The 24,540-nt window shown below is 39.4% G+C and overlaps 2 protein-coding genes across 2 annotated transcripts; both read right to left on the minus strand.

The window, feature by feature from the left end:
* Positions 1-717: 717 nt before the first annotated feature.
* Positions 718-6,707, minus strand: LOC306905864 (uncharacterized protein; the record flags this gene model as incomplete). The annotated part of the gene is made up of 11 exons (XM_079476807.1): positions 718-987; positions 1,058-1,149; positions 1,350-1,506; positions 1,639-1,884; positions 1,962-2,116; positions 2,206-2,390; positions 2,467-2,580; positions 2,836-2,862; positions 3,175-3,201; positions 3,550-6,057; positions 6,703-6,707. 5 exons carry the CDS (start codon positions 6,705-6,707, stop codon positions 2,550-2,552), a joined length of 2,598 nt encoding a protein of 865 aa, XP_079332933.1. The 3' UTR covers positions 718-987; positions 1,058-1,149; positions 1,350-1,506; positions 1,639-1,884; positions 1,962-2,116; positions 2,206-2,390; positions 2,467-2,549.
* Positions 6,708-11,924: 5,217 nt separating this feature from the next.
* On the minus strand, positions 11,925-19,425 carry LOC306905685 (uromodulin-like). The gene is made up of 10 exons (XM_079476504.1): positions 18,997-19,425; positions 18,490-18,531; positions 14,164-14,469; positions 13,889-14,020; positions 13,609-13,793; positions 13,216-13,349; positions 12,877-13,119; positions 12,636-12,798; positions 12,382-12,489; positions 11,925-12,307 (listed from the first exon to the last, which is right to left on the minus strand). Exons 7-9 carry the CDS (start codon positions 13,071-13,073, stop codon positions 12,385-12,387), a joined length of 465 nt encoding a protein of 154 aa, XP_079332630.1. The 5' UTR covers positions 13,074-13,119; positions 13,216-13,349; positions 13,609-13,793; positions 13,889-14,020; positions 14,164-14,469; positions 18,490-18,531; positions 18,997-19,425; the 3' UTR covers positions 11,925-12,307; positions 12,382-12,384.
* Between the last annotated feature and the right edge of the window lie 5,115 nt (positions 19,426-24,540).

The following is a 24,540-nucleotide window of genomic DNA, read 5'->3' on the forward strand; positions in this document are numbered from 1 at the left end:
TTCTCTTGGATTATATAGAGAATGGGCAGAAAATGATTCGGAGAACAATTTAGAATAACTGTGACGCTAAAACCAGGATTATTGATTTTGTGTTCAATCTAACTATACAATGACATCGTAAATTATCCAGAACCTAAAGCTTTGTCTATGGATACAAATTTTGTGATTTAAATTGGCCAAAAGAAAACTATTAATATAATTTAACAGAGCATTATTTATTCATTAAATAGATATTGTTTATAGTATCTTTAGCAGGAATTATATTGGCCACGATAACTGCAAATTAGAAACCTGAGACTATGATTGATATGCTGTAGGCAGATGAACCCCTGTGTTCAGTTGTTTTTTCTTAGATTAGATCAACTAATATGCGAGTGGTTTTTATATTTTATTGGTATAATTGAAAAAAATGTAACTTTAAACAAATAATTAACTTTAGTATTATAATATATTCTATTAGTGCCGGATTATCCAATGGGCATCATGGGCACGGGCCCATGCCCGCTTGGGGCCAAAGCAAGGGGAAAAACATTTCATTTAACATTTATGGCTTCTCCGGCCCACCCACAAACACTGTTTCTAACTTAGGAAGTCTGTCATGACTGAAACCAATACAGATCTTGGACTTTTAATGTCATCAGCAAATGATATCCACATTACCAATTATAATTGACACTTGATTATATAAAATATTTCACACAAAAAAGACATTAGAAGCAATATCATTAGGATGCTCTTTATTTCTTATTTTAAAAGGTCCAAAACATATCTAATATAATCTTATATCACCACAGCAATAATCATCAAGACTATAATTAATCAATAGTCCCAATGATTTTGTCAAGTTGAATGCCAATTATTCATCACCATTGTAGTACACAGAACATGCATATCTTAACAGACAACAGAAAATATTGTTCGTGGAAATCTGAAAAAACAGGGAGCCACATAGACCAGGAGCCTCGTCTGCAATTTTTTACTTGATCTCTGAACAGGGAAAACATGGTTTAGTGCATGAAATTGACAAGACATAATAAAATATGAATTAAACATTAACCTGAGTTCTATTCAGACCAGAGGACCCATAGATATGGCGGCTGTGTCATTGAGGTTCAGAGATCTATCCACTCTCCAGCGTGATTTACAATTCTAAAGATTGAAATAAATGTACAGTAAATATAGGTCACTGACACGCATGTCTTGTTTGAACTACTTTGGGGTTGAAATGTAAACAAATGTAATTAAACAATTTTTACATCTATTCGACAATTCAAAATAACTGTACAAGAATTTCATTTCTAAGGAAAAATCTGAACCATTTACTGAGGAAAGAGGATTTGTGAACTCACAACTGAGCAGTCCTTGTTGGCCTTGAGACAAAGGTGAACGTTGCAGTGCAGATAAGCATTAGTGGAGCTTCCAGTTAACATAACCTTCTTAAAGGAGAAACGACCAGCTGTGGAGATGCCGTTCTGCATGACCTTCACTGAGTTTTCATTAGGACATCTGAGAATATCAACAACAATGAATAAATCAAGGAATTTGAAATGCAGAAGTGAATTTTTTTTTAAGATTTTTCAATAAAATCAGTTATGTGAAATAACATGCATCTAAAACAGACACAAAGCCTCATCTTACCCATCAACTATGAGGTCCCAGCGGTCAGAGGACTGCGGCTCACTCACAGGTGTTGCCCAACAGGTGTCAATCACTAAAACAAACTGACTCCAGTCAACTCCATCAACACGCACTTCTACAAACATCTTTTGTTCGGCCTGTGCATTCAAACTACTCGGGAAGGTTTTGGAGAATTTAGCATCTTGATATGGATTCATCCTGACTTGATATGACCCCTGACCAGGTGGAAGTTTTTTGTTCATAATGCTATTAAAACAAACAAAGGAGCACATGAAAATCAAATAAACCTTTGATTATTGTCACTTAAATTTGGTGAGGCCTACCTCCCCAGAGGGTTGATTTCCATGGAAAGCGTTTGGAGTGAAGTACAGCTGAAAAGCAGCTTCAGATTTCGCTTCCTTTCAAAAAACCCTTTCTGATAAGTCGTACCAGGCGCTCCCATGACAAAGTTTTCATAGGTGAAGTGAGTGCCATTGGCCTATGGGGAGAAAAAACAACATAATAGATATTCGCTTAATGCTCCCAATTGCCCCCCCATTCATAAATGGACAGCTTCAGTAATCTTACTTCAAGACTCGTGCCACAAATGTGGTCACTGTTGTCAAATCTGAACTCTACTCTGCCATTCCGGACTGTTCCTCTACAGTTGGGGTCATTCAGGTGTAAGACATCAGCAGAAAAACCAGCTTCAAAGAGCCGACAGCGGGACAAAGAGACGAACCCAGAGCTGCCTTTACATTCCTCATAGATATCTGAAGACACGCCACACATAATCAGAATTCATTTAAAAACAAGTTCATTTATGACTCCTTGAGAAGGTTCTCTAACCGAAATTGTCAGATGTGGATCTGCGACGGGTCTGGTTACAGAAACATCCGTAAATGCCATAGTTCTTCCCACAATACTCATCCTTAGTACAGTTGATCATAGAGCAGGGGTGAGCTAAGAGAACAAAAGCAAATGACGGTTTAAATATAAATCTATAATTCAATGGAACTGTTTATATTTAATGAACAATTTATTAGGATTTTAGTTTATAACTATGGTGAATTAAAGAAAACTAAATTAAAAGCAAACAACTATAAAGTTTATTAACTCAAATGACCCATATATTTCTAATGTTTTTCTAAAAGTCTTTAAAGTGTTTTAATAGACTGAAAATGAGATCTGCTTGTATTTTAAAATGTCTATAATAACCTTTGGTTGATTTCGTCGTTGTTGTAACTGGTTGAGTGAAGGAAAAAAAGAGATTGTTTGTAAGGAATAGGATTGCCTTTACTACCACAGTTGCACAATTGCCCATGAAAAGTAAGACTCCGTATATCCTAATGACAAATTACAGATAGCAAATACAATATCGAACAGAAGGTTTTAACCTTTGAACTGGTCAAAAAACAAACACATTCAAGCCAAATCAAACAGCAATGATATTTATGAACTGGCAAAATTGAGCCACAGATTTTAAATGCTTTTTCAAAAATGTTATAGACACTGAAAATTAGATCTGCTTGTAATTGAAAATGTCCAACTAATTACCCGTGGTCAACGTCGCTGTTGTTGTCACTGGTTCAGAGAAGGAAAAAATTGATATAATGACAAATTATTCCGTCCGATATTGAAGGTTATCACCTTTAAACTGGTAAAAAAAACATTTAAGCAAACAGCTATAAAGTTTAATAACTCCAGAATTTACCCATATATATGAAAAGCTTTCCTTTCTAAAATTACAAAGTGTTTTTATAGGCTGAATATGAATTTCATAATGATGAACTGCAGATAGCAAATTCTTCAACAATAATCTAACTTTTGAACTGGTCAAAAGTAACATATTTAAGCCAAATCAAACAACTATAAAGTTTAATAACTCCAAAACTGACACTTTAAATGCTATTATAAAATGTCTATAATTACCTGTTGTTGCCGGTGGCGCTGTCGCTCTTCTTGTTGCCGGTGGCGCTGTCGCTCTTCTTGTTGCCGGTGGCGCTGTCGCTCTTCTTGTTGCCGGTGGCGCTGTCGCTCTTCTTGTTGCCGGTGGCGCTGTCGCTCTCCTTGTTGCCGGTGGCGCTGTCGCTCTTCTTGTTGCCGGTGGCGCTGTCGCTCTTCTTGTTGCCGGTGGCGCTGTCGCTCTTCTTGTTGCCGGTGCCGCTGTCGCTCTTCTTGTTGCCGGTGGCGCTGTCGCTCTTCTTGTTGCCGGTGGCGCTGTCGCTCTTCTTGTTGCCGGTGCCGCTGTCGCTCTTCTTGTTGCCGGTGCCGCTGTCGCTCTTCTTGTTGCCGGTGCCGCTGTCGCTCTTCTTGTTGCCGGTGGCGCTGTCGCTCTTCTTGTTGCCGGTGGCGCTGTCGCTCTTCTTGTTGCCGGTGGCGCTGTCGCTCTTCTTGTTGCCGGTGCCGCTGTCGCTCTTCTTGTTGCCGGTGGCGCTGTCGCTCTTCTTGTTGCCGGTGGCGCTGTCGCTCTTCTTGTTGCCGGTGGCGCTGTCGCTCTTCTTGTTGCCGGTGGCGCTGTCGCTCTTCTTGTTGCCGGTGGCGCTGTCGCTCTTCTTGTTGCCGGTGGCGCTGTCGCTCTTCTTGTTGCCGGTGGCGCTGTCGCTCTTCTTGTTGCCGGTGCCGCTGTCGCTCTTCTTGTTGCCGGTGCCGCTGTCGCTCTTCTTGTTGCCGGTGGCGCTGTCGCTCTTCTTGTTGCCGGTGCCGCTGTCGCTCTTCTTGTTGCCGGTGCCGCTGTTGTTGCCGGTGCCGGTTCCACTGTTGTTGTTGTTGCTGCTGTTGCCGGTGCTGTTGTTGTTGCCGCTTTTGTTGTTGCCGGTGGCGCTGTTGTTGTTGCCTCTGTTGTTGTTGCCGGTGCCTCTGTTGTTGCCGGTGCCGGTTCCACTGTTGTTGTTGTTGCCGGTGCCGGTTCCACTGTTGTTGCTGCTGTTGCCGGTGCTGTTGTTGTTGCTGGTGCCGCTCTTGTTGTTGCCGGTGGCGCTGTTGTTGTTGCTGCTGTTGCCGGTGCTGTTGTTGTTGCTGGTGCCGCTCTTGTTGTTGCCTGTGGCGCTGTTGTTGTTGCCTCTGTCGTTGTTGCCGGTGCCGCTGTTGTTGTTGTTGCCGGTGCCGGTTCCACTGTTGTTGTTGCCTCTGTTGTTGTTGCCGGTGGCGCTGTTGTTGTTGCCGTTGCCTCTGTTGTTGTTGCCGTTGCCTCTGTTGTTGTTGCCGTTGCCTCTGTTGTTGTTGTTGCCGGTGCCACTGTTGTTGTTGTTGCCGGTTCCACTGTTGTTGTTGTTGCCGGTTCCACTGTTGTTGTTGTTGCCGGTTCCACTGTTGTTGCCGCTGTTGTTGTTGCTGCTGTTGCCGGTGCTGTTGTTGTTGCTGGTGCCGCTCTTGTTGTTGTTGCTGGTGCCGCTCTTGTTGTTGTTGCCTCTGTCGTTGTTGCCGGTGCCGCTGTTGTTGTTGTTGCCGGTGCCGGTTCCACTGTTGTTGTTGCCTCTGTCGTTGTTGCCGGTTCCACTGTTGTTGTTGTTGCCGCTATTGTTGTTGCTGCTGTTGCCGGTGCTGTTGTTGTTGCTGGTGCCGCTCTTGTTGTTGCCGGTGGCGCTGTTGTTGTTGCCGTTGCCACTGTTGTTGTTGTTGCCGGTGTTGTTGTTGCTGCTGTTGCCGGTGCTGTTGTTGTTGCTGGTGCTGCTCTTGTTGTTGCCGGTGGCGCTGTTGTTGTTGCCTCTGTTGTTGTTGCCGGTTCCACTGTTGTTGTTGTTGCTGGTGCCGGTTCCACTGTTGTTGTTGTTGCCGCTGTTGTTGTTGCTGCTGTTGCCGGTGCTGTTGTTGTTGCCGCTGTTGTTGTTGTCGTCTGTGCCGCTGTTGTTGCCGGTGCAGCTGTTGTTGTTGTCGTCATCGGTGCCGCTGTTGTTGCCGGTGCAGCTGTTGTTGCCGGTGCAGCTGTTGTTACCGGTGCAGCTGTTGTTACTGGTGCCGGTTCTGCTGTTGTTGTTGTTGCTGCTGTTGCCGCTGTTGTTGCTGGTGCCGCTGTTGTTGCCGGTGCCGCTGTTGTTGCTGTTGTTGCCGGTGCCGCTGTTGTTGTTGTTGTTGCTGCTGTTGCCGGTGCCGCTGTTGTTGCCGGTGCCGCTGTTGTTGCCGGTGCCGCTGTTGTTTTTGCTGTTGCCGCTGTTGTTGTTGCTGGTGCCGCTGTTGTTGTTGTTGCCGGTGCCGCTGTTGTTGTTGTTGTTGCCGGTGCCGGTTCTGCTGTTGTTGTTGCTGGTGCCGGTTCTGCTGTTGTTGTTGTTGCTGCTGTTGCCGGTGCCGCTGTTGTCGCCGGTGCAGCTGTTGTTGTCGCTGTTGTTGTTGCCGGTTCCGCTGTTGTTGTTATTGCTGGTGCCGCTGCCGCTTTTATTGTTGATACCGGTTCCGCTGTTGTCGCAATTGTTACCGGTGCCGCTGTTGTCGTTAATGGTGCCACTGTTGGTTCAACTAGAGAAAAATAGAGATTGTTAAACTTAAGGAACCAAAATGCCTTTATGACATAAGGCAACTGTGGCAGTAATGGAAATTTTCAGATAGCAAATTCTTCATCAGTATCAGACAGAAGATTAAAGTTTTAAAGTATTAACACTACAACCTGCCACTTGTTATAAGACATTTAAAGCTTTAAGCAGTTTTTCAGTGTCGTTTCATTCCCTTTACATTATGTAACCATATTGGAACTGTCCTTTGTAGAATCTCCACTCTTCCAGAACACACGCTGCTCCCATTCACCAGCCTGATATCTATTATCAGCTAAATCAATATTAACATTGTAGAATATTTCACTATTTTCTCAATCCTATGACCCGTATTCTTGTTATTGTGAAAAACATGTAAAGCGTAATCATAAACAAATAGTGGGGTACAAATCTTGAGCATCATTAGCCTACATGTGTTTACCTGTTGCTTGTCCCTTCGCGATGTCACCTGCAAATAAACAATATCCACATAATAACTAATTTGATTATTTCCAGTGTTAAATTAGCCTATGTCTTTGGAAGCTGCCAACCGGTGTTTTTAAAGGTGTAAAACTCACCATTGATCAGCAGCAGTATCGACACACACAATAAGATCAGTAACCTCATTGTGACTAGCGTTACCTCTGACACCTGCATATATACACAATAAAGCATGTGTTCTATTATCGTTTATTTCATTTTTTTTATGTATGAATCACAATGAAACATGTAGGCTACAATATACCGTTTTGTAGGCCTATGCAAACTATGAATGAGGTAAACACTTTTATCTTTACCTGTAACTTTAATTTTACCGCTTCAGCGTGACTTCTCTGTTCACCAAATTAACCAGCTTACAAAGATGCTGATCAGAATCCTTTATATACTGCTCAACGTGGGTCGACCGCAGCTGAAACTGAAACTACTTCCAGGTGTAACAAATATCAATCACAGAAGCAATCAAAGGTGTTGACTATTTTCATGAAGCTTTTTGTATCATTGTGTCACCCCTCCCTTTGTTTCTCGCAGAGTTTCCCTATGGACTTCACTTCCCAAGATCCTCCACGCTCCCTCACCTGTTTCGATATCCCCGCACCTGCCAGCCATCACCCTCATCACAGAAACTGCAGGTAAAGTTTGCTCACAAATACCCCCATTTGCAGTCTTTGCACTTGACTACTTTCATGACGCATTTCCTCTTTTTGGTGTTCTAGTGGGCGTGAAGATCCCAAGTGACCATTTAGTATGTCTAACCGGATGGGACACACTTAGCAAGTGCAAACTAATAATGTTGATTAAAGTGGTGTTTCTAATTATGCAGTTTAACAAAAACATTACGTTTTTCTACAAATTTATATTTAAAATCTAATTATATAGTCAAGTCAGATATTTTTTAAAGCATGTCATTTTTTTATTGTATCAAAGCAGCTGTAACCAAAAAAGAGCAAAAACTAAAGGAAATCCTTATCCAAACATAGAATAAATAACGTTATAACCTTAAAAGGTAGAATATTTTATAACTTGGAAAGCTTTCTTTAAAACTCGCGAGGACCGGGGAAAAAGTCTCATGATATATCCAGAACATGATGGATGATGGGATACAATTAGCCCTGAATAAATGTGTGGTGTTCAAGATCGTGTGGGTTTGGTGCGCGTTAGGGCACTGCCCTTTTAGCGTTTTTAAGATATTCGACAGACTTGCGCTCTTACTTTCGGTCGCGTTCTCAAATTGCTAAATGATTCGCCAAATTATTAAGGTTTTTGAAGCGTTCCAAACACTTTTGCTGCGCATAAGAGATCTCTGGCCAAACTCAATGACAGATTCAATGAATGACAATTCCTAACACTTTCTTAAAATTGTAAGGTTTTAGAATAAATGTGAAATCCATACGTTTCATTAAATATTAGTGCATGCATTTGGGGATTTTAATTGTATTTAATTATAATCATCAACAGAATTTAGGATAAGCCTCACTTTCCCCTTTTAATTATCCACTTATTTATCAATAAAGCTGTGTAGAAAAATAAGCAGCTAAAGTAAGGATAGTGTTACCCATCTGAAAAAAGACAAAGAAATGATTTTTTAAATGTTTCAGCGTTTCAACTTTATATCCAGATATTAATTGTAAGAACTTAATAAAGTTGTCTTTTGTAAACAAATGTTTTGAATTTCATATCATAATTAGAAAAAACACATTCATTAATGTTACATGTTTGCACTTGCTAAGTGTGTCCCATCGTTTTAAAAACACTACATGCTCACTTGGGATCTTCATGCCCACTAGAATAGTTGGGCCAAAACAGGAGATGCGTCATGAAAGTAGTAAAGTGAAAAGATCACAAGTGGGGCATTTGGAATCAGCCAAAGGTCTCGTTGGTTGTTGAGGTGTGCTGTATTGCTTTGCATTGAATTGAATTGATTAATTTTAGCCTACTGTTGGAGTTTATTGTTGCGAGAATTTGGGACTCATGGAACCTGTTGCAAAGAGAGAGCGTTCTGAGATGTGAGAACACATTTTTATGTGTTCTCCTATTAAGGTTATAATATTTGCCTTTTAAAGGGAATCATAAAATGTATTACTTAAATCACTATATTTTGGAAATGATATTATAGGCCAATGGCTAATTATACAACTAACGGTCATGGTTTTAGTGGACCCTAGACTACCTCATAATTAGGGGCTGAAAAGAATTGGAACATGTCTTCATTTTTTATACATTGTTTTTGGTAGTATAATCTGAAAAATAGCTAGCATATAGGCTTTACTAGACTAGAGTGAATTATTTGTATCAGAATTTAAAAAGAAAAATTGTCCACAAAACAAAACGTTATCTTTATTGTTTTGACCATGGGCGTAGCTAGCCCCTTTTTAGGGGTGCTTCAGCACCCCTAAAAAGAAGCTCAGCACCCCTAAAACTTGGAGTAAGAAATGTTGTTATTCTAAAAAAAATCGTCTTTTACAAGGATGATAAATGTACAAAATATACTACGTAGTTTTTTGTTTAAAATGTATGTGTTAAGGATGAAAATGAAACATCCCCGCTTAGCAAATGGTGTCACCCTCTTCTTCTACTTCTCCTCTGTACCTGCACCGCTCAGCGCGACCGTCATCCAGGGCGAAACACACTCGGAGTGAGAACCCTTTATGTTGTGTTGTGAATTAACTAAGTTGCTCCAAAGCTGTCTCACACTTCTTTCCTTTTACATAGAGTTGTTCCGATTCCGAAACCACATCGGTGAGTACTGGAGTCAGTATGATGAATCACCTTGGTACACCTATAACAAGTGTTTATTTTCGGACTATTTTTGTCCATAGTCATAAACGGAGAGAAGTAGCACCGGTTAATATGTTCTTCCGCGAGACGCATTCAGTTCTGTTTATTAACTGCTAGATCGTGAAACAGAAACAACTAAACTGCGGACCTGTGTCTCTGTTGTTAAAATGAGTATCAAATGAACGATAAACTTTAACAGTCTAGAGTCATGTAAACATGACGTCACGTGCGTCTTTTCTGGTCAGTTGTCATGGAAACATGAAGCCCTGGCGTTTGGACCAGAGTGTCAGAGGAAGTGATTCTTTCTGAACTTTCTGAAGTGAGGCTGGTACAGTTCAGATTCATGTTCCCTTCACTGAAAGTCTTTTAGTGCCTTGCGTCGGATCCATACATGATTCAGGAGGACCACAGGCCAAAGCAGACTCCAGCACCTATAGCTGTGATGTCTATTGAGAAGGAGTTGCTTGAAATAATTGAACCCCAAAGGGTCACAGGTTTGCCAGCCTCAAAGTGCGGCGACATAGATGAACTCTCCCAAAGTAGAGCCAAATGGGGATTCAGGGGAAGTACTTTAAAGATTTCCCTCTATTTCTTTTTTTATATCTTTACTTACTAAGTATTTTCAAGACCTCTGTAAATTATCTGGATATTTTTGACTTTTTGGTTTATCCTTCTTTTTCTATTTTTTATTTTATTTATTGATGACTTATATTGGTTTATGAAAGTTCAGACTGGCGTGCGACCAGATATGTTAGAGATGGTCATTTGTAAATAATTTACAGAAGATGAATTACATTTTGTTGTCCAAGTACCTGTTACTTTGTTCAATGACAATAAAGATCTAATCTAACCAATCTGATGACTGTTGATACAAAAGGAGGAATATGGAGTTAAGGGTCAGGAAAAGCTGTGTGAAGAAGGTTTTATGTTTGTTACAGGGGGCTGTCTGTGTGAACTCTCACAATTAAGCTGGTGTTCTGAAAATGTCTCAAACCTTGTTTGGATGTGTTAGCGACCACTCATTCAGTATTTTAGGTTTAGTTAGTTAAAACGGCTCTGTTCTAACGTTCTTACTTTAAAGGGATTGCCATGCAAAAGTTCTGTTCTGCAAAAAAAGGTCTCAAAAAAAGGTGTCTAAAAAGAAAATCTGGATTTTGGAGTTAGTTGAATCAATGTTAAAATTATTAAGTTATTTTTCAATAGACACATTTTTTGTTTTTGTGTGAAAAGAGGGTGGGTGGTGGCAGTGGGGCTCATTGGGTGCTCAGCACCCCTAAAGCTCTGACCCTAAAATCGCCCCTGGTTTTGACGTATGCATTGGATCAAATTGTTGTCATAAACTTCATATAAGGATTAATTCATATATTAATCTCATTCATTGAAAAGCAAGACCACTACCTGCTGATCCCCAGAACCTGAAAATAAAATATTTAAAATAAGTTGTTTGTATTTACATTTACAAATACAAAGCACAAGTTACACAGAAAGACAGACAAAAAAAAACATCAACAAGAATATTAAGATACAACTTAAGAGGATTGCTATGAAATTATAACTATATGTATAGGGAAACATTTTTACCTACACTGCAAAAAGTGCCATTCTTACAAAGCAGTTTTGTCTTGTTTTTATTAAAAATATTTAAAACTTCTTAAATCACATTTACATATTCATTTGGCAGAGGCTTTTATCCAAAGCGACTTACAAGTAGTTTTTTTACAGTGGCACATTACTGCAGAGCAATCAGGGGTAAGGTGTCTTGCTCAAGGGCACTTCAGTCATGACCTGCTGGCACTGACCCATATATGATATAAAATGTAAAACCCAACCTGGTTTAGATCAGGATCTGCTGTAGCACAACGCTTTTGTTCCGGAGTTCGTGTGGCAAACAGCCAACCACACGGAACATGGAAAGCATCATCAGTTTGATTTAATACTTCCAAGTATCAGCGCAATCCACTTTTCTGTTAAAGATGACGAGATCATTATGAAAAAAATCTAATTAAATCAAACACATTTACAAGGCAGGAATAAACACTGCTGCAGTGTAAGGCAGCTACTGACTATATCAATACAGAATCAACTGAATTGATATGGTTCATATAGGTTTACAATAAGTTAAAAATATAATATGTATACTTTAAAATGCTTTTTATATTCAAGTTTGTTTTATACAAATATAGTTATATTTATTTAAATGCTGTTTACGATTAATTAATAAATATATATAATAATTATATGAATATGTTCTTAATCATAATCAATCAATTAGACACTTCGAAGCAAAATATTTTCTCTCCAACATAATTTTAATCAAGTTTTTTTCATTTGGAGCGAGAGATGCATGGGCAGTGGCATCACTGCAGATATATGTCACTTTCTCACAGCTGATTGGTCCAGTTTTGTTTGTGACCTCTAACCCAGAATCAAACCTGCTCCAGCTCAAAGTTCTCCTCCAATCAGATCCGCTTTTGAATCCAAAGAGTGGATCCCAAGGCATTTCAGTGGGCCTTTAAGTCAAAAAATTACAGTAAGTCTTTCAATTGTTGTTTTATTTATTTTAATTTTACAATATTTTAAAGAAAATCTGTTCGTCATGTCTTTGTAACATGGTGCTTTGTCTGAAATGTACATTATTAATGCCATTTATATTATTAATAAATGAAAAATAAAGTCAGGAACTATAACCAAATGTAATTTTCTTTTTTCTAAGGATTACAGTATCCCATTATAATCAATCAAAGGTCACCTTGCACATTTGGTTAAGTTCAAAGGTCCAGTTATCAATGTGTGGAATGTAATAGATAAGATAATTTTAAAATAATATAATTTATACATTTAATTAAAGGTCATTCTTCTAGGAAATCTTGTAGATTATGGAGGCACACAAGATCAAACAATAACATCATGTATATGGGGGCCTTGACACCTCCGCTTGTTCCAAGATCCATCTAAACAGGGTACAGAACATAGTTCAGTGCAGCAAATTGTTATTACAAAAATGTAATATAAATATAATATTTACCTGTTAGTTTTTTCTTTTATACCAGACCATTGGACCAATAGATATGAAGGCAGTGTCATGGAAGTCCAGAGATCTGCCCACTCTCCGGTGAGGTCCAGGAGAACATTGCTAAAAATAAAATAAAAACCAGTTGAACATGAAAGATTCAGTTAAAGATAACATTTCATTTACCAACCAAAATCACAATATTTTCAGATTGCTGATTAAATTAGAAGAGGAAATATCAGAACTATAACAAGGATTTGTGAACTCACAGATGAGCAGGTATTGTTGGTCAGGAGACAAAGGTGAATTCTGCAGTGCAGGTAAACCTTAGGGGAGTCTGCCGTGAACGTGAACGTCCTGAAGGAGAAACGACTGGATGCTGTGACACCGTTCTGCAGGATCTCCACTGTGTCATCATTTGGACTGGGACACCTGAGAATATCAACATGACATGGTATGTCCCTTTAAGGTTAAAGCTCTACGGATAACAGACACAAAGCATTATCTTACTCATCATCGATAAGAGCCCAGTGGAGAGAGGACTGAGGATCATTCACAGGTGTAGCCCAACATGAGTCAATCACTGAAGCAAACTGACAACCGTCAACTCCATCAACTCGCACTTCTAGAAAAATCAGCCTATTTAGCTCGACATCCACACAGCCAGTGAACGGGTCAGAGAACTCAGCATCCCGATATGGAATCATCCTGATCTGATATGTCCCCAGACCTTGATGGTTTATGTTCACAATGCTGTTGAAAAGTGTAATAACAAAGATTTGTGTATAATCCTTCTATCAAATTAATGCCTAATAAAACTTTAGATTAGCTGAATGTCGTGGGTCTCACCTCGCCAGGGTTTGGTGATAAATACAGCTAAAACGCAACTTCAGAAATCTCTTTTTGCTGATGGGAAAATCCAGACCACTTAAGTCTGGATCACTGAGAATAAAGTTTTCATATATGAAGTGAGTGCCATTTGCCTGTGGAAGAGAAAACTACAGTAATATCCATATAATATCCAAAAGGAGGGACTTATTAGTTGTGCTTTTTGTAATGGACCCTTTACAGACTACTTCCCTTTTAGAGGGAAATAGTATTTAAAGATCAGAGTTAGTAAAAAGGAAAATGCAAGCTGGAACCCCAAAAGAGGCAAAGGTTTGTTATAACAAACCTTTGCCTCTTGTTGGGTTCCAACTTGCATTATATGTATCTGACCGTGGGTTTTAAGAGTAAACATACCACAAGCTTTGTACCACAAACGTGGTCATTGTAGTCAAATCTGAACTCTACTCTGCCATTCCGGACTGTTCCTGTACAGCTGGGGTCATTCAGGTGTAAGACATCAGCAGAAAAACCAGCTTCAAAGAGCCGACAGCGGGACAGAGAGATGAACCCAGAGCTGCTTTCACACGTCTCATAGGCATCTGAGGAAGACACGCCAAGCAGATTATCAGCATTGATTAAGAAGATAATAGATCAGTAATTACTTGTTTTTAAGGTTGTTAAAATTCTGACAAACCGAAAGTGTCAGAGCCGGGTATGAGATCATGGTTGTTGTTGTTACAGAAACAGCCGTAAACTGTTCCACGGTCCTTCTTTCCACACCACTCATTCTCAGTACAGTTGAGTTCTGAGCACGAGTCTCTCACAGCTAGGACAAAAACAGAATTAAAAGGTTTTAATACATGTATTTTTTTAGCTTATCATTTTATTTTATATAACAACTTGGATTCTAGTTTAACTTTTAGGACCACATTACACATTTTCAGCCTATAACGTTAAACCGTAACTCACATTGGCAGATGACTCCAGCATCTCCACTGTGTTTACAGTTGTGTGTTCCCCATGGTCGTGCTGAACAGTTTTTCAGTGTCGTTTCATTCCCTGCACACGCTACATCATCCAACCATATTTGTCCTGAACCTTGTCCGAAATAAGCACTGCTCTTTGCCTCTATAACAGCACCACAGTCCAGCTGTCGACACACCACTGCAGCATCCGATAGATCCCAACTATCATCACACACAGTTCCCCAAACTCCATTATGAAGAATCTCCACTCTTCCAGAACACGCGCTGCTCCCATTCACCAGCCTGATATCTATTATCAGCAAAACAATATGAAAGCAGAAGAAAGTGTGACTTTCTTACATGATATGACCCTTAATAACATGATACACATAAACTAGTGCTGTCAAAAAAATAATAACTAAATAATCAATTTATTGGGTAAATTAACCGTTACTAATTTCACTAACCATTAACATTCTAAAATATACTTTTACTGTAGATTCTGATACTTTCACATCTAAACTCCCAATGAATGTAGAAATAACATAAAGACAGACCTTTTGTTATCAATGAAAACCTGCATCATTGATATCAGTCCTACTGATGTCTCCATGAAAGGATTTTTTCCCCTTATTTTCAACATTAAAGGCACAATATGTAAATTTGGACCGCTAGATGGTGCACTTTTGAAAAAACAACACAAAGCGAAGCTAAATGACGTTATGTAGTAGAGTGAAATAATGGGATAGCCCATCATGTTTACCGACGAGGTTATGAATGAATTTTATTTTAAGTTCATCGTAATGAATAAGCTTGCAAGAAACATGGAATTCGCTATTATCACAAATCTATGTTTTAATTTAAGACTTTATTTAACGCGGCAAAGTCTGTTGAAGTCTGTGCATACGAAAATACTTGACAGGTGTGCTTCAACACATAATCTTAAGGTTTTGTTCATTCAAGCAGGAAGGAAAAGTTCATTCCGGTGTGCTGTCATGATTCTGCCTTCTCTTGTCTTGGTTTTCTAGTCTAGTGGCAGAATCATGACAGACCCATGTGTTTTATGTGGAGAGAAGCATGTTATTGTCAATCTGGACTTAATATGCATTCTCTCCAGTCTTGTCATTTGGCCCCGCCCCTCTCGATTCTAGTATAGCTTTCCTCCTGTGTTTTATTACCCACACCTGCCCATAGTTATCTCCTTTGTTAATCTTTCTATTTAATGCCCTCGTGTCTATTGTCTTGTGCTCGTTCGTTGTACCTCTACCTGTGTCTTGGTTCGTGTGTTTATGTTTCCTGCCTTGTGTTCCAAGTTACCTTGTTCATGTTCCTAATCACCCGTATGTGTATTTTGAAGTGCCTTGTTTATTGTTCCTGTTTGTTTATTTATGCCCCCTCATGGGAAGTCTTTATTTTCTGTACCTTGCCTTAGTTCACTTTTCCCCCATCGTGGGTGTTTGTTTTTCCGTGTTTATATAATTATTAAAGTCTTGTTAACATCTTCATCGTTGCTGCCTGCAATTGGGTTCTTCCACCTCCAATCCCTGACATGCGCTGTCTGACAGAGATTCACACAGCTACAAGCTGTCTATCTATACTGGACGCATCAAAGCAACCATTTTCAAATCTTGCTTTAATGGTTTAAATGGAGCGTAATCATATAATGTGATACTGGCCAAATTCAATTGTTCAGTCGATGATATAACATGATAATTTCCTCCATCACTGCCAGTTTGTTTTGGTTATGTCATCATGAACATCATTACCTCTGATTCCTGAGATGGTCGTGTTCAATATCACTGGTGCAGCTGAAAGACAAATGAAGTTTTGATGAATATTATCAATTTAATTCAGAGATTTATGACTGTTTAACTCCTTATTCAACAAAACTGTGTTTTATAGCCTTTAAGAAAAGTAAGTTGTGTTTTATGGCCTTAAGAAAATCATTTTCTTATTTTTATAATGTCTGTATTAACCTGTCCTCGTTGCCGCAGTTGCAGTTGTCCAGCCAACTAAAGACAAAGAGAGATTGTTAAAATTAAATATACTCCAGTAATAAATGTATTTATGTTCTCCTCTTAGAGTAAACATTCAAACTAAAAACTGAAACTTCAGACGTTGTAAAAAAGAGTTGAAAAGCTATAAATTAAGTCATAGCCATCGTATTTAAAAAAATACCACCTGGCATGCTACAAAAATAAATAAACTCAAACTAACGCAAAACGCCCATATTTAAAACACTTTGTTATACAGTTAGACATGTGTAAAACTACATGTAAATAATATGGAAAAATGTTGTCACTCACATTGGCAGATGACTCCAGCATCTCCACTGTGTTTACAGTTGTTTGTTCCCCATGGTCGTGCTGAACAGTTTTTCAGTGTCGTTTCATTCCCTGCACACGCTACATCATCCAACCATATTTGTCCTGAACCTTGTCCGAAATAAGCACTGCTCTTTGCCTCTATAACAGCACCACAGTCCAGCTGTCGACACACCACTGCAGCATCCGATAGATCCCAACTATCATCACACACAGTTCCCCAAACTCCATTATGAAGAATCTCCACTCTTCCAGAACACGCGCTGCTCCCATTCACCAGCCTGATATCTATTATCAGCCAAACAATATGAAAGCAGAAGAAAGTGTCACTTTCTTACATGATATGACCCTTAATAAGATGATACACATAAACTAGTGCTGTCAAAAAAATAATAACTAAGTAATCCATTTATTGGGTAAATTAACCGTTACTAATTTGACTTACCATAAACATTCTAAAATATAATTTTACTGTAGATTCTGATACTTTCACATCTAAACTCCCAATGAATGTAGAAATAACATAAAGACAGACCTTTTGTTATCAATGAAGACCTGCATCATTGATATCAGTCCTACTGATGTCTCCATGAAAGGATTTTTTCCCCTTATTTTCAACATTAAAGGCACAATATGTAAATTTGGACCGCTAGATGGTGCACTTTTGAAAAAACAACACAAAGCGAAGCTAAATGACGTTATGTAGTAGAGTGAAATAATGGGATAGCCCATCATGTTTACCGACGAGGTTATGAATGAATTTTATTTCAAGTTCATCGTAATGAATTAGTTTGTAAGAAACGTGTAATGTAATGCTGTGCTGGCCCGTGAATGACATTGGACTTCGTCAATTGATTTGGTAGCTTAATGCTACACAGTTTTACTCGTTTGAAACAGTCATACAGTCGTTGTTTAAAAAGTAAACTACGTTTACGCTTTTTGGGGTTTCCTTTACTCGCCATAGAGTAATCGTGATCCAAAATAACCGAACGACAGATGATGGGTCCCAGATGCTGTATAACCAACCACTTCTGCATTTGCTTGTTGCCGTAGTTTCTACAACCGGAAACTGAGGGTAGTGCGGAGCAGCGGATATTAAGTTGCTGATAGGCGACAAATACAAGGGAGACAAGAGACGGGACATTATTTTAAATAGGAGTTTCTCTGGATTTGCACATTCTTGGGAACATTTGGGATAATGTAAGCAAACAACTGCATGAAATATATCACACTGAGTAAGTAATTTTTGGATATTTCATAAAAAAATTGTACCATATTGTGGCTTAATTATAGCCATTCAACATTTGAAGTGTGATTGAGAGCTATTAAGTTTAAAGTTTAATAGGCTTTAAAAACTTTTAATTTAAGTGAATTTTTAACCATCTTTACGAGTCCATTATAATATCATATCTGTGGTCGTTCAACAGATAGGAAATATACAGAATTTGAAAGTTCTCAAACACGTTACAGTCTTGACTGCTAGTATTCAATCTACATTAAATACAGAAGAATTCTGATTAAAACATCAAAACACGTGGAATTATTTCTTTCTTTTCTTCTTTTATTAACTTTAGTGACAGGAGTAAATAAGAGTGGCCCTTTAAGAGCTGTTGCTCAACGCTCGAATCTGACGCGTTCCCCATTATCACAACTCTGTGCATTAATTTAAGACTTTATTTAACGCGTCAAAGACTGTGCAAGTCTGTGCTCACGAAAATATTCGACAGGTGTGCTTCAAGACATAATCTTACGGTTTTATTCATTTAAGCAGGTAGGAAAAGTTCATTCCGGTGCGCTGTCTGACAGAGATTCACACAGCTACAAGCTGTCTATCTATACTGGACGCATCAAAGCAACCATTTCAAATCGTGCTTAAATGGTTTAAATGGAGCGTGATCATATAATGTGACACTGGCCAAATTCAATCGTTCAGTCGATGAGATAACATGAAAGCCTAAACAAACTGGCAGTGATGGAGGAAGTTATGTCATCATGAACATCATTACCTTTGATTCCTGAGATGGACGTGTTCAATATCACTGGTGCAGCTGAAAGACAAATAAAGTTTTGATGAATATTATACATTTATTTCAGAGATTTATGTCTGTTTAACTCCTTATTCAACAAAGCTGTGTTCGATAGCCTTTAAGAAAAGTAAGTTGTGTTTTATGGCCTCAAGAAAATCATTTTCTTATTTTATAATGTCTGTAGTAACCTGTCCTCGGTGCCGCAGTTGCAGTTGTCCAGCCAACTAAAGACAAAGAGAGATTGTTAAAATTAAATATACTCCAGTAATAAATGTATTTATGTTCTCCTCTTAGATTAAACATTCAAACTAAAAACTAAAACTTCAGACGTTGTAAAAAAGAGTTGAAAAGCTACAAATGAAGTCATAGCCATCGTATTTAAAAACATACCACCTGGCATGCTACAACAACAATAAACTCAAACTAGCGCAAAAAACACCCATATTTAAAACACTTTGTTGTACAGTTAGAAATGTGTAAAATTACATGTAAATAATATGGAAAAATGTTGTCACTCACATTGGCAGATGACTCCAGCATCTTCACTGTGTCCACAGTTGTTTGTTCCCCATGGTCGTGCTGAACAGTTTTTCAGTGTCGTTTCATTCCCTGCACACGCTACATCATCCAACCATATTTGTCCTGAACCTTGTCCGAAATAAGCACTGCTCTTTGCCTCTATAACAGCACCACAGTCCAGCTGTCGACACACCACTGCAGCATCCGATAGATCCCAACTATCATCACACACAGTTCCCCAAACTCCATTATGAAGAATCTCCACTCTTCCAGAACACGCGCTGCTCCCATTCACCAGCCTGATATCTATTATCAGCAAAACAATATGAAAGCAGAAGAAAGTGTCACTTTCTTACATGATATGACCCTTAATAACATGATACATATAAACTAGTGCTGTCAAAAAATAATAACTAAGTAATCCATTTATTGGGAAAATAAATCGTTACTAATTTCACTTAACATTAACATTCTAAAATATACTTTTACTGAAGATTCTGATACTTTCACATCTAATCTCCAAATGAATGTAGAAATAACATAAAGACAGACCTTTTGTTATCAATGAAAACCTGCATCACTGAAATCAGTCCTACTGATGTCTCCATGAAAGGATTTTTTTCTTATTTTCAACATTAAAGGCACAATATGTAAATTTGGACTGCTAGATGGTGCACTTTTGAAAAAACAACACAAAGCGAAGCTAAATTATGTTATGTTGGAGAGTGAAATAATGGGATAGCCCCTCATGTTTACCGACGAGGTTATGAATTAATTTAATTTTAAGTTCATCGTAATGAATTAGCTTGCAAGAAACATGGAATTCGCCATTATCACAACTCTATGTGTTAATTTAAGACTTTATTTAACGCGTTAAAGTCTGTTGAAGTCTGTGCATACGAAAATACTCGACAGGTGTGCTTCAACGCATAATCTTAAGGTTTTGTTCATTCCAGCAGAAAGGAAAAGTTCATTCCGGTGTGCTGTCATGATTCTGCCTTCTTTTGTCTTGGTTTTCTAGTCTAGTGGCAGAATCATGACAGACCCACGTGTTTTATGTGGAGAGAAGCATGTTATTGTCAATCTGGACTTAATATGCATTCTCTCCAGTCTCGTCATTTGGCCCCGCCTCTCTCGTTTCTAGTATAGCTTTCCTCGTGTGTTTTATTACCCACACCTGCCCATAGTTATCTCCTTTGTTAATCTTTCTATTTAATGCCCTCATGTCTATTGTCTTGTGCTCGTTCGTTGTACCGCTACCTGTGTCTTGGTTCGTGTGTTTATGTTTCCTGCCTTGTGTTCCAAGTTACCTTGTTCATGTTCCTACATGCTACTGATTTTGCATCGTTCTTCGTAAAGAAAACTACTGCCATCAGCAGCCAGTTCTCTACGCCACCATCTGTCGAACCCGCCCACATCCCTGACACGTGTGTGCTCCCCGCCTTTTCTACTCTGTCTGAAGCTGATGTCTCAAAGGTCATTGGCTCCAACCACCCTACCACCTGCCCACTGGATCCCATCCCCACCCATCTCCTCCAGGCCATCTCTCCAACGGTTGTGCCTGCTCTGACCCACATCATCAACTCTTCGCTCACCACTGGGACATTTCCCACGGCGTTCAAAAAGGCCCGCATCACACCGCTCCTAAAGAAACCCACCCTGGATCCTACACTGCTAGAAAATTACAGGCCTGTCTCCCTTCTTCCCTTCATTGCCAAAGCCCTGGAGCGAGTTGTGTTCAATCAGCTCTCCTCCTTTCTCATGCAAAACAACCTCCTGGACAGCAATCAGTCTGGGTTCAAGACCGGTCATTCCACAGAGACTGCACTGCTCTCAGTCATCGAAGCCCTGAGACTGGCAAAAGCATCATCCATGTCATCTGTGCTCATCCTACTGGATCTGTCTGCTGCCTTTGACACTGTCAATCATCACATCCTCCTGGCTTCTCTCAGTGCTATGGGTGTCTCTGGAATGGCGTTGCAATGGTTTGAGTCCTACCTCTCGGGTAGGTCATTCAGAGTATCCTGGAGAGATGAGGTCTCCACGTCCTAACAGCTCAACACGGGGGTGCCACAGGGCTCAGTGCTTGGACCGCTACTCTTCTCCATTTACATGACATCCCTCAGCTCGGTCATTCAGAAGCATGGCTTCTCCTATCACTGCTATGCCGACGACACACAACTCTACTTGTCATTTCAACCGGACGATCCGACGGTCGCTGCTCGCATCGCGGCATGCCTGAGTGACATCTCGCTTTGGATGAAGGATCATCACCTGCAGCTAAACCTTGCAAAAACGGAACTGCTTGTGATCCCGGCCAACCCAAAGATTCACCACAACCTTGCCATTCAACTAGGCTCATCAACGATTACACCGTCCAGCACAGCCAGAAACCTGGGAGTGGTAATCGATGATCGGCTTAACCTCACAAGTCATGTTGCCAGCACCACCCGGTCCTGTAGATTCATCCTCTACAACGTTAGGAAAATTAGACCTTTCCTATCGGAGCACTCTACGCAAGTCCTAGTCCAGGCTCTTGTCCTGTCCAAACTGGATTATTGCAATGCGCTTCTGGCTGGACTTCCTGCTTGCACAATCAAACCTCTCCAGATGATCCAGAATGCGGCGGCAAGAGTGGTCTTCAATGAACCGAAGAGAGCGCATGTAACTCCGCTCTTCATCAGGTTACACTGGCTCCCTGTTGCCGCCCGCATAAAGTTCAAAGCTTTGCTCCTGGCCTACAAGACCAACACCGGATCTGCACCATCGTATCTCCACTCGCTAATGCAGATCTATGTTCCTGCCAGATCACTGCGGTCTGCAAAGGAACAACGACTAGTGGTACCATCCCAAAAAGGAAAAAAGTCACTCTCCCGTACCTTCTCTGGATCTGTTCCACATTGGTGGAATGATCTACCAGCTGCTACAAGATCAGCAGACTCGGTTGCCATCTTTAAAAAACGCCTAAAAACGCATCTCTTCCGTCAACACATCGCTGATTGATTTTTCCTAATTCTCTTCCCTTTCCTTCTTTAAAAAAAAAAAAATTACTAACCTCACTATTCTTAGCTTTTTATACTGTGCTAGGCTTTAATGGACTAGTTTGATGCACTTATGTATTTTGTTGCCTATGTTGTTATAATTGCTTTCAATGTTTCCTCATCTGTAAGTCGCTTTGGATAAAAGCGTCTGCTAAATGACTAAATGTAAATGTAAATGTAATGTTCCTGATCACCCGTATGTGTACTTTGAAGTGCCTTGTTTATTGTTCCTGTTTGTTTATTTATGCCCCCTCATGGAAAGTCTTTATTTTCTGTACCTTGCCTTAGTTCAGTTTTCCCCCATCGTGGGTGTTTGTTTTGCCATGTTTATATTATTATTAAAGTCTTGTTAACATCTTCATAGTTTCTGCCTGCAATTGGGTTCTTCCACCTCCAATCCCTGACATGCGCTGTCTGACAGAGATTCACACAGCTACAAGCTGTCTATCTATACTGGACGCATCAAAGCAACCATTTCAAATCTTGCTTTAATGGTTTAAATGGAGCGTAATCATATAATGTGATACTGGCCAAATTCAATTGTTTAGTCGATGATATAACTTGATAACTTCCTCCATCACTGCCAGTTTGTTTTGGTTATGTCATCATGAACATCATTACCTCTGATTCCTGAGATGGTCGTGTTCAATATCACTGGTGCAGCTGAAAGACAAATGAAGTTTTGATGAATATTATACATTTATTTCAGAGATTTATGACTGTTTAACTCCTTATTCAACAAAGCTGTGTTTTATAGCCTTTCAGAAAAGTAAGTTTTATTTTATGGCCTTAAGAAAATCATTTTCTTATTTATAATGTCTGTTGTAACCTGTCCTCGGTGCCGCAGTTGCAGTTGTCCAGCCAACTAAAGACAAAGAGAGATTGTTCAAATTTAATATACTCCAGTAACAAATGTATTTATGTTCTCCTCTTAGAGTAAACATTCAAACTAAAAACTGAAACTTCAGACGTTGTAAAAAAGAGTTGAAAAGCTGTAAATTAAGTCATAGCCATCGTATTTAAAAAAATACCACCTGGCACGCTACAAAAATAAATAAACTTAAACTACCGCAAAACGCCCATATTTAAAACACTTTGTTATACATTTAGAAATGTGTAAAACTACATGTAAATAATATGGAAAAATGTTGTCACTCACATTGGCAGATGACTCCAGCATCTTCACTGTGTCCACAGTTGTTTGTTCCCCATGGTCGTGCTGAACAGTTTTTCAGTGTCGTTTCATTCCCTGCACACGCTACATCATCCAACCATATTTGTCCTGAACCTTGTCCGAAATAAGCACTGCTCTTTGCCTCTATAACAGCACCACAGTCCAGCTGTCGACACACCACTGCAGCATCCGATAGATCCCAACTATCATCACACACAGTTCCCCAAACTCCATTATGAAGAATCTCCACTCTTCCAGAACACGCGCTGCTCCCATTCACCAGCCTGATATCTATTATCAGCAAAACAATATGAAAGCAGAAGAAAGTTTCACTTTCTTACATGATATGACCCTTAATAACATGATACATATAAACTACTGCTGTCAAAAAATAATAACTAAGTAATCCATTTATTGGGAAAATAAATCGTTACTAATTTCACTTAACATTAACATTCTAAAATATACTTTTACTGAAGATTCTGATACTTTCACATCTAATCTCCAAATGAATGTAGAAATAACATAAAGACAGACCTTTTGTTATCAATGAAAACCTGCATCACTGAAATCAGTCCTACTGATGTCTCCATGAAAGGATTTTTTTCTTATTTTCAACATTAAAGGCACAATATGTAAATTTGGACTGCTAGATGGTGCACTTTTGAAAAAACAACACAAAGCGAAGCTAAATTATGTTATGTTGGAGAGTGAAATAATGGGATAGCCCCTCATGTTTACCGACGAGGTTATGAATTAATTTAATTTTAAGTTCATCGTAATGAATTAGCTTGCAAGAAACATGGAATTCGCCATTATCACAACTCTATGTGTTAATTTAAGACTTTATTTAACGCGTTAAAGTCTGTTGAAGTCTGTGCATACGAAAATACTCGACAGGTGTGCTTCAACGCATAATCTTAAGGTTTTGTTCATTCCAGCAGAAAGGAAAAGTTCATTCCGGTGTGCTGTCATGATTCTGCCTTCTCTTGTCTTGGTTTTCTAGTCTAGTGGCAGAATCATGACAGACCCACGTGTTTTATGTGGAGAGAAGCATGTTATTGTCAATCTGGACTTAATATGCATTCTCTCCAGTCTTGTCATTTGGCCCCGCCCCTCTCGATTCTAGTATAGCTTTCCTCGTGTGTTTTATTACCCACACCTGCCCATAGTTATCTCCTTTGTTAATCTTTCTATTTAATGCCCTCATGTCTATTGTCTTGTGCTCGTTCGTTGTACCTCTACGTGTGTCTTGGTTCGTGTGTTTATGTTTCCTGCCTTGTGTTCCAAGTTACC

This window comes from Barbatula barbatula, assembly GCF_947034865.1.
Source record: "Barbatula barbatula genome assembly, chromosome: 16".
In the NCBI taxonomy this organism is placed as follows: domain Eukaryota; kingdom Metazoa; phylum Chordata; class Actinopteri; order Cypriniformes; family Nemacheilidae; genus Barbatula; species Barbatula barbatula.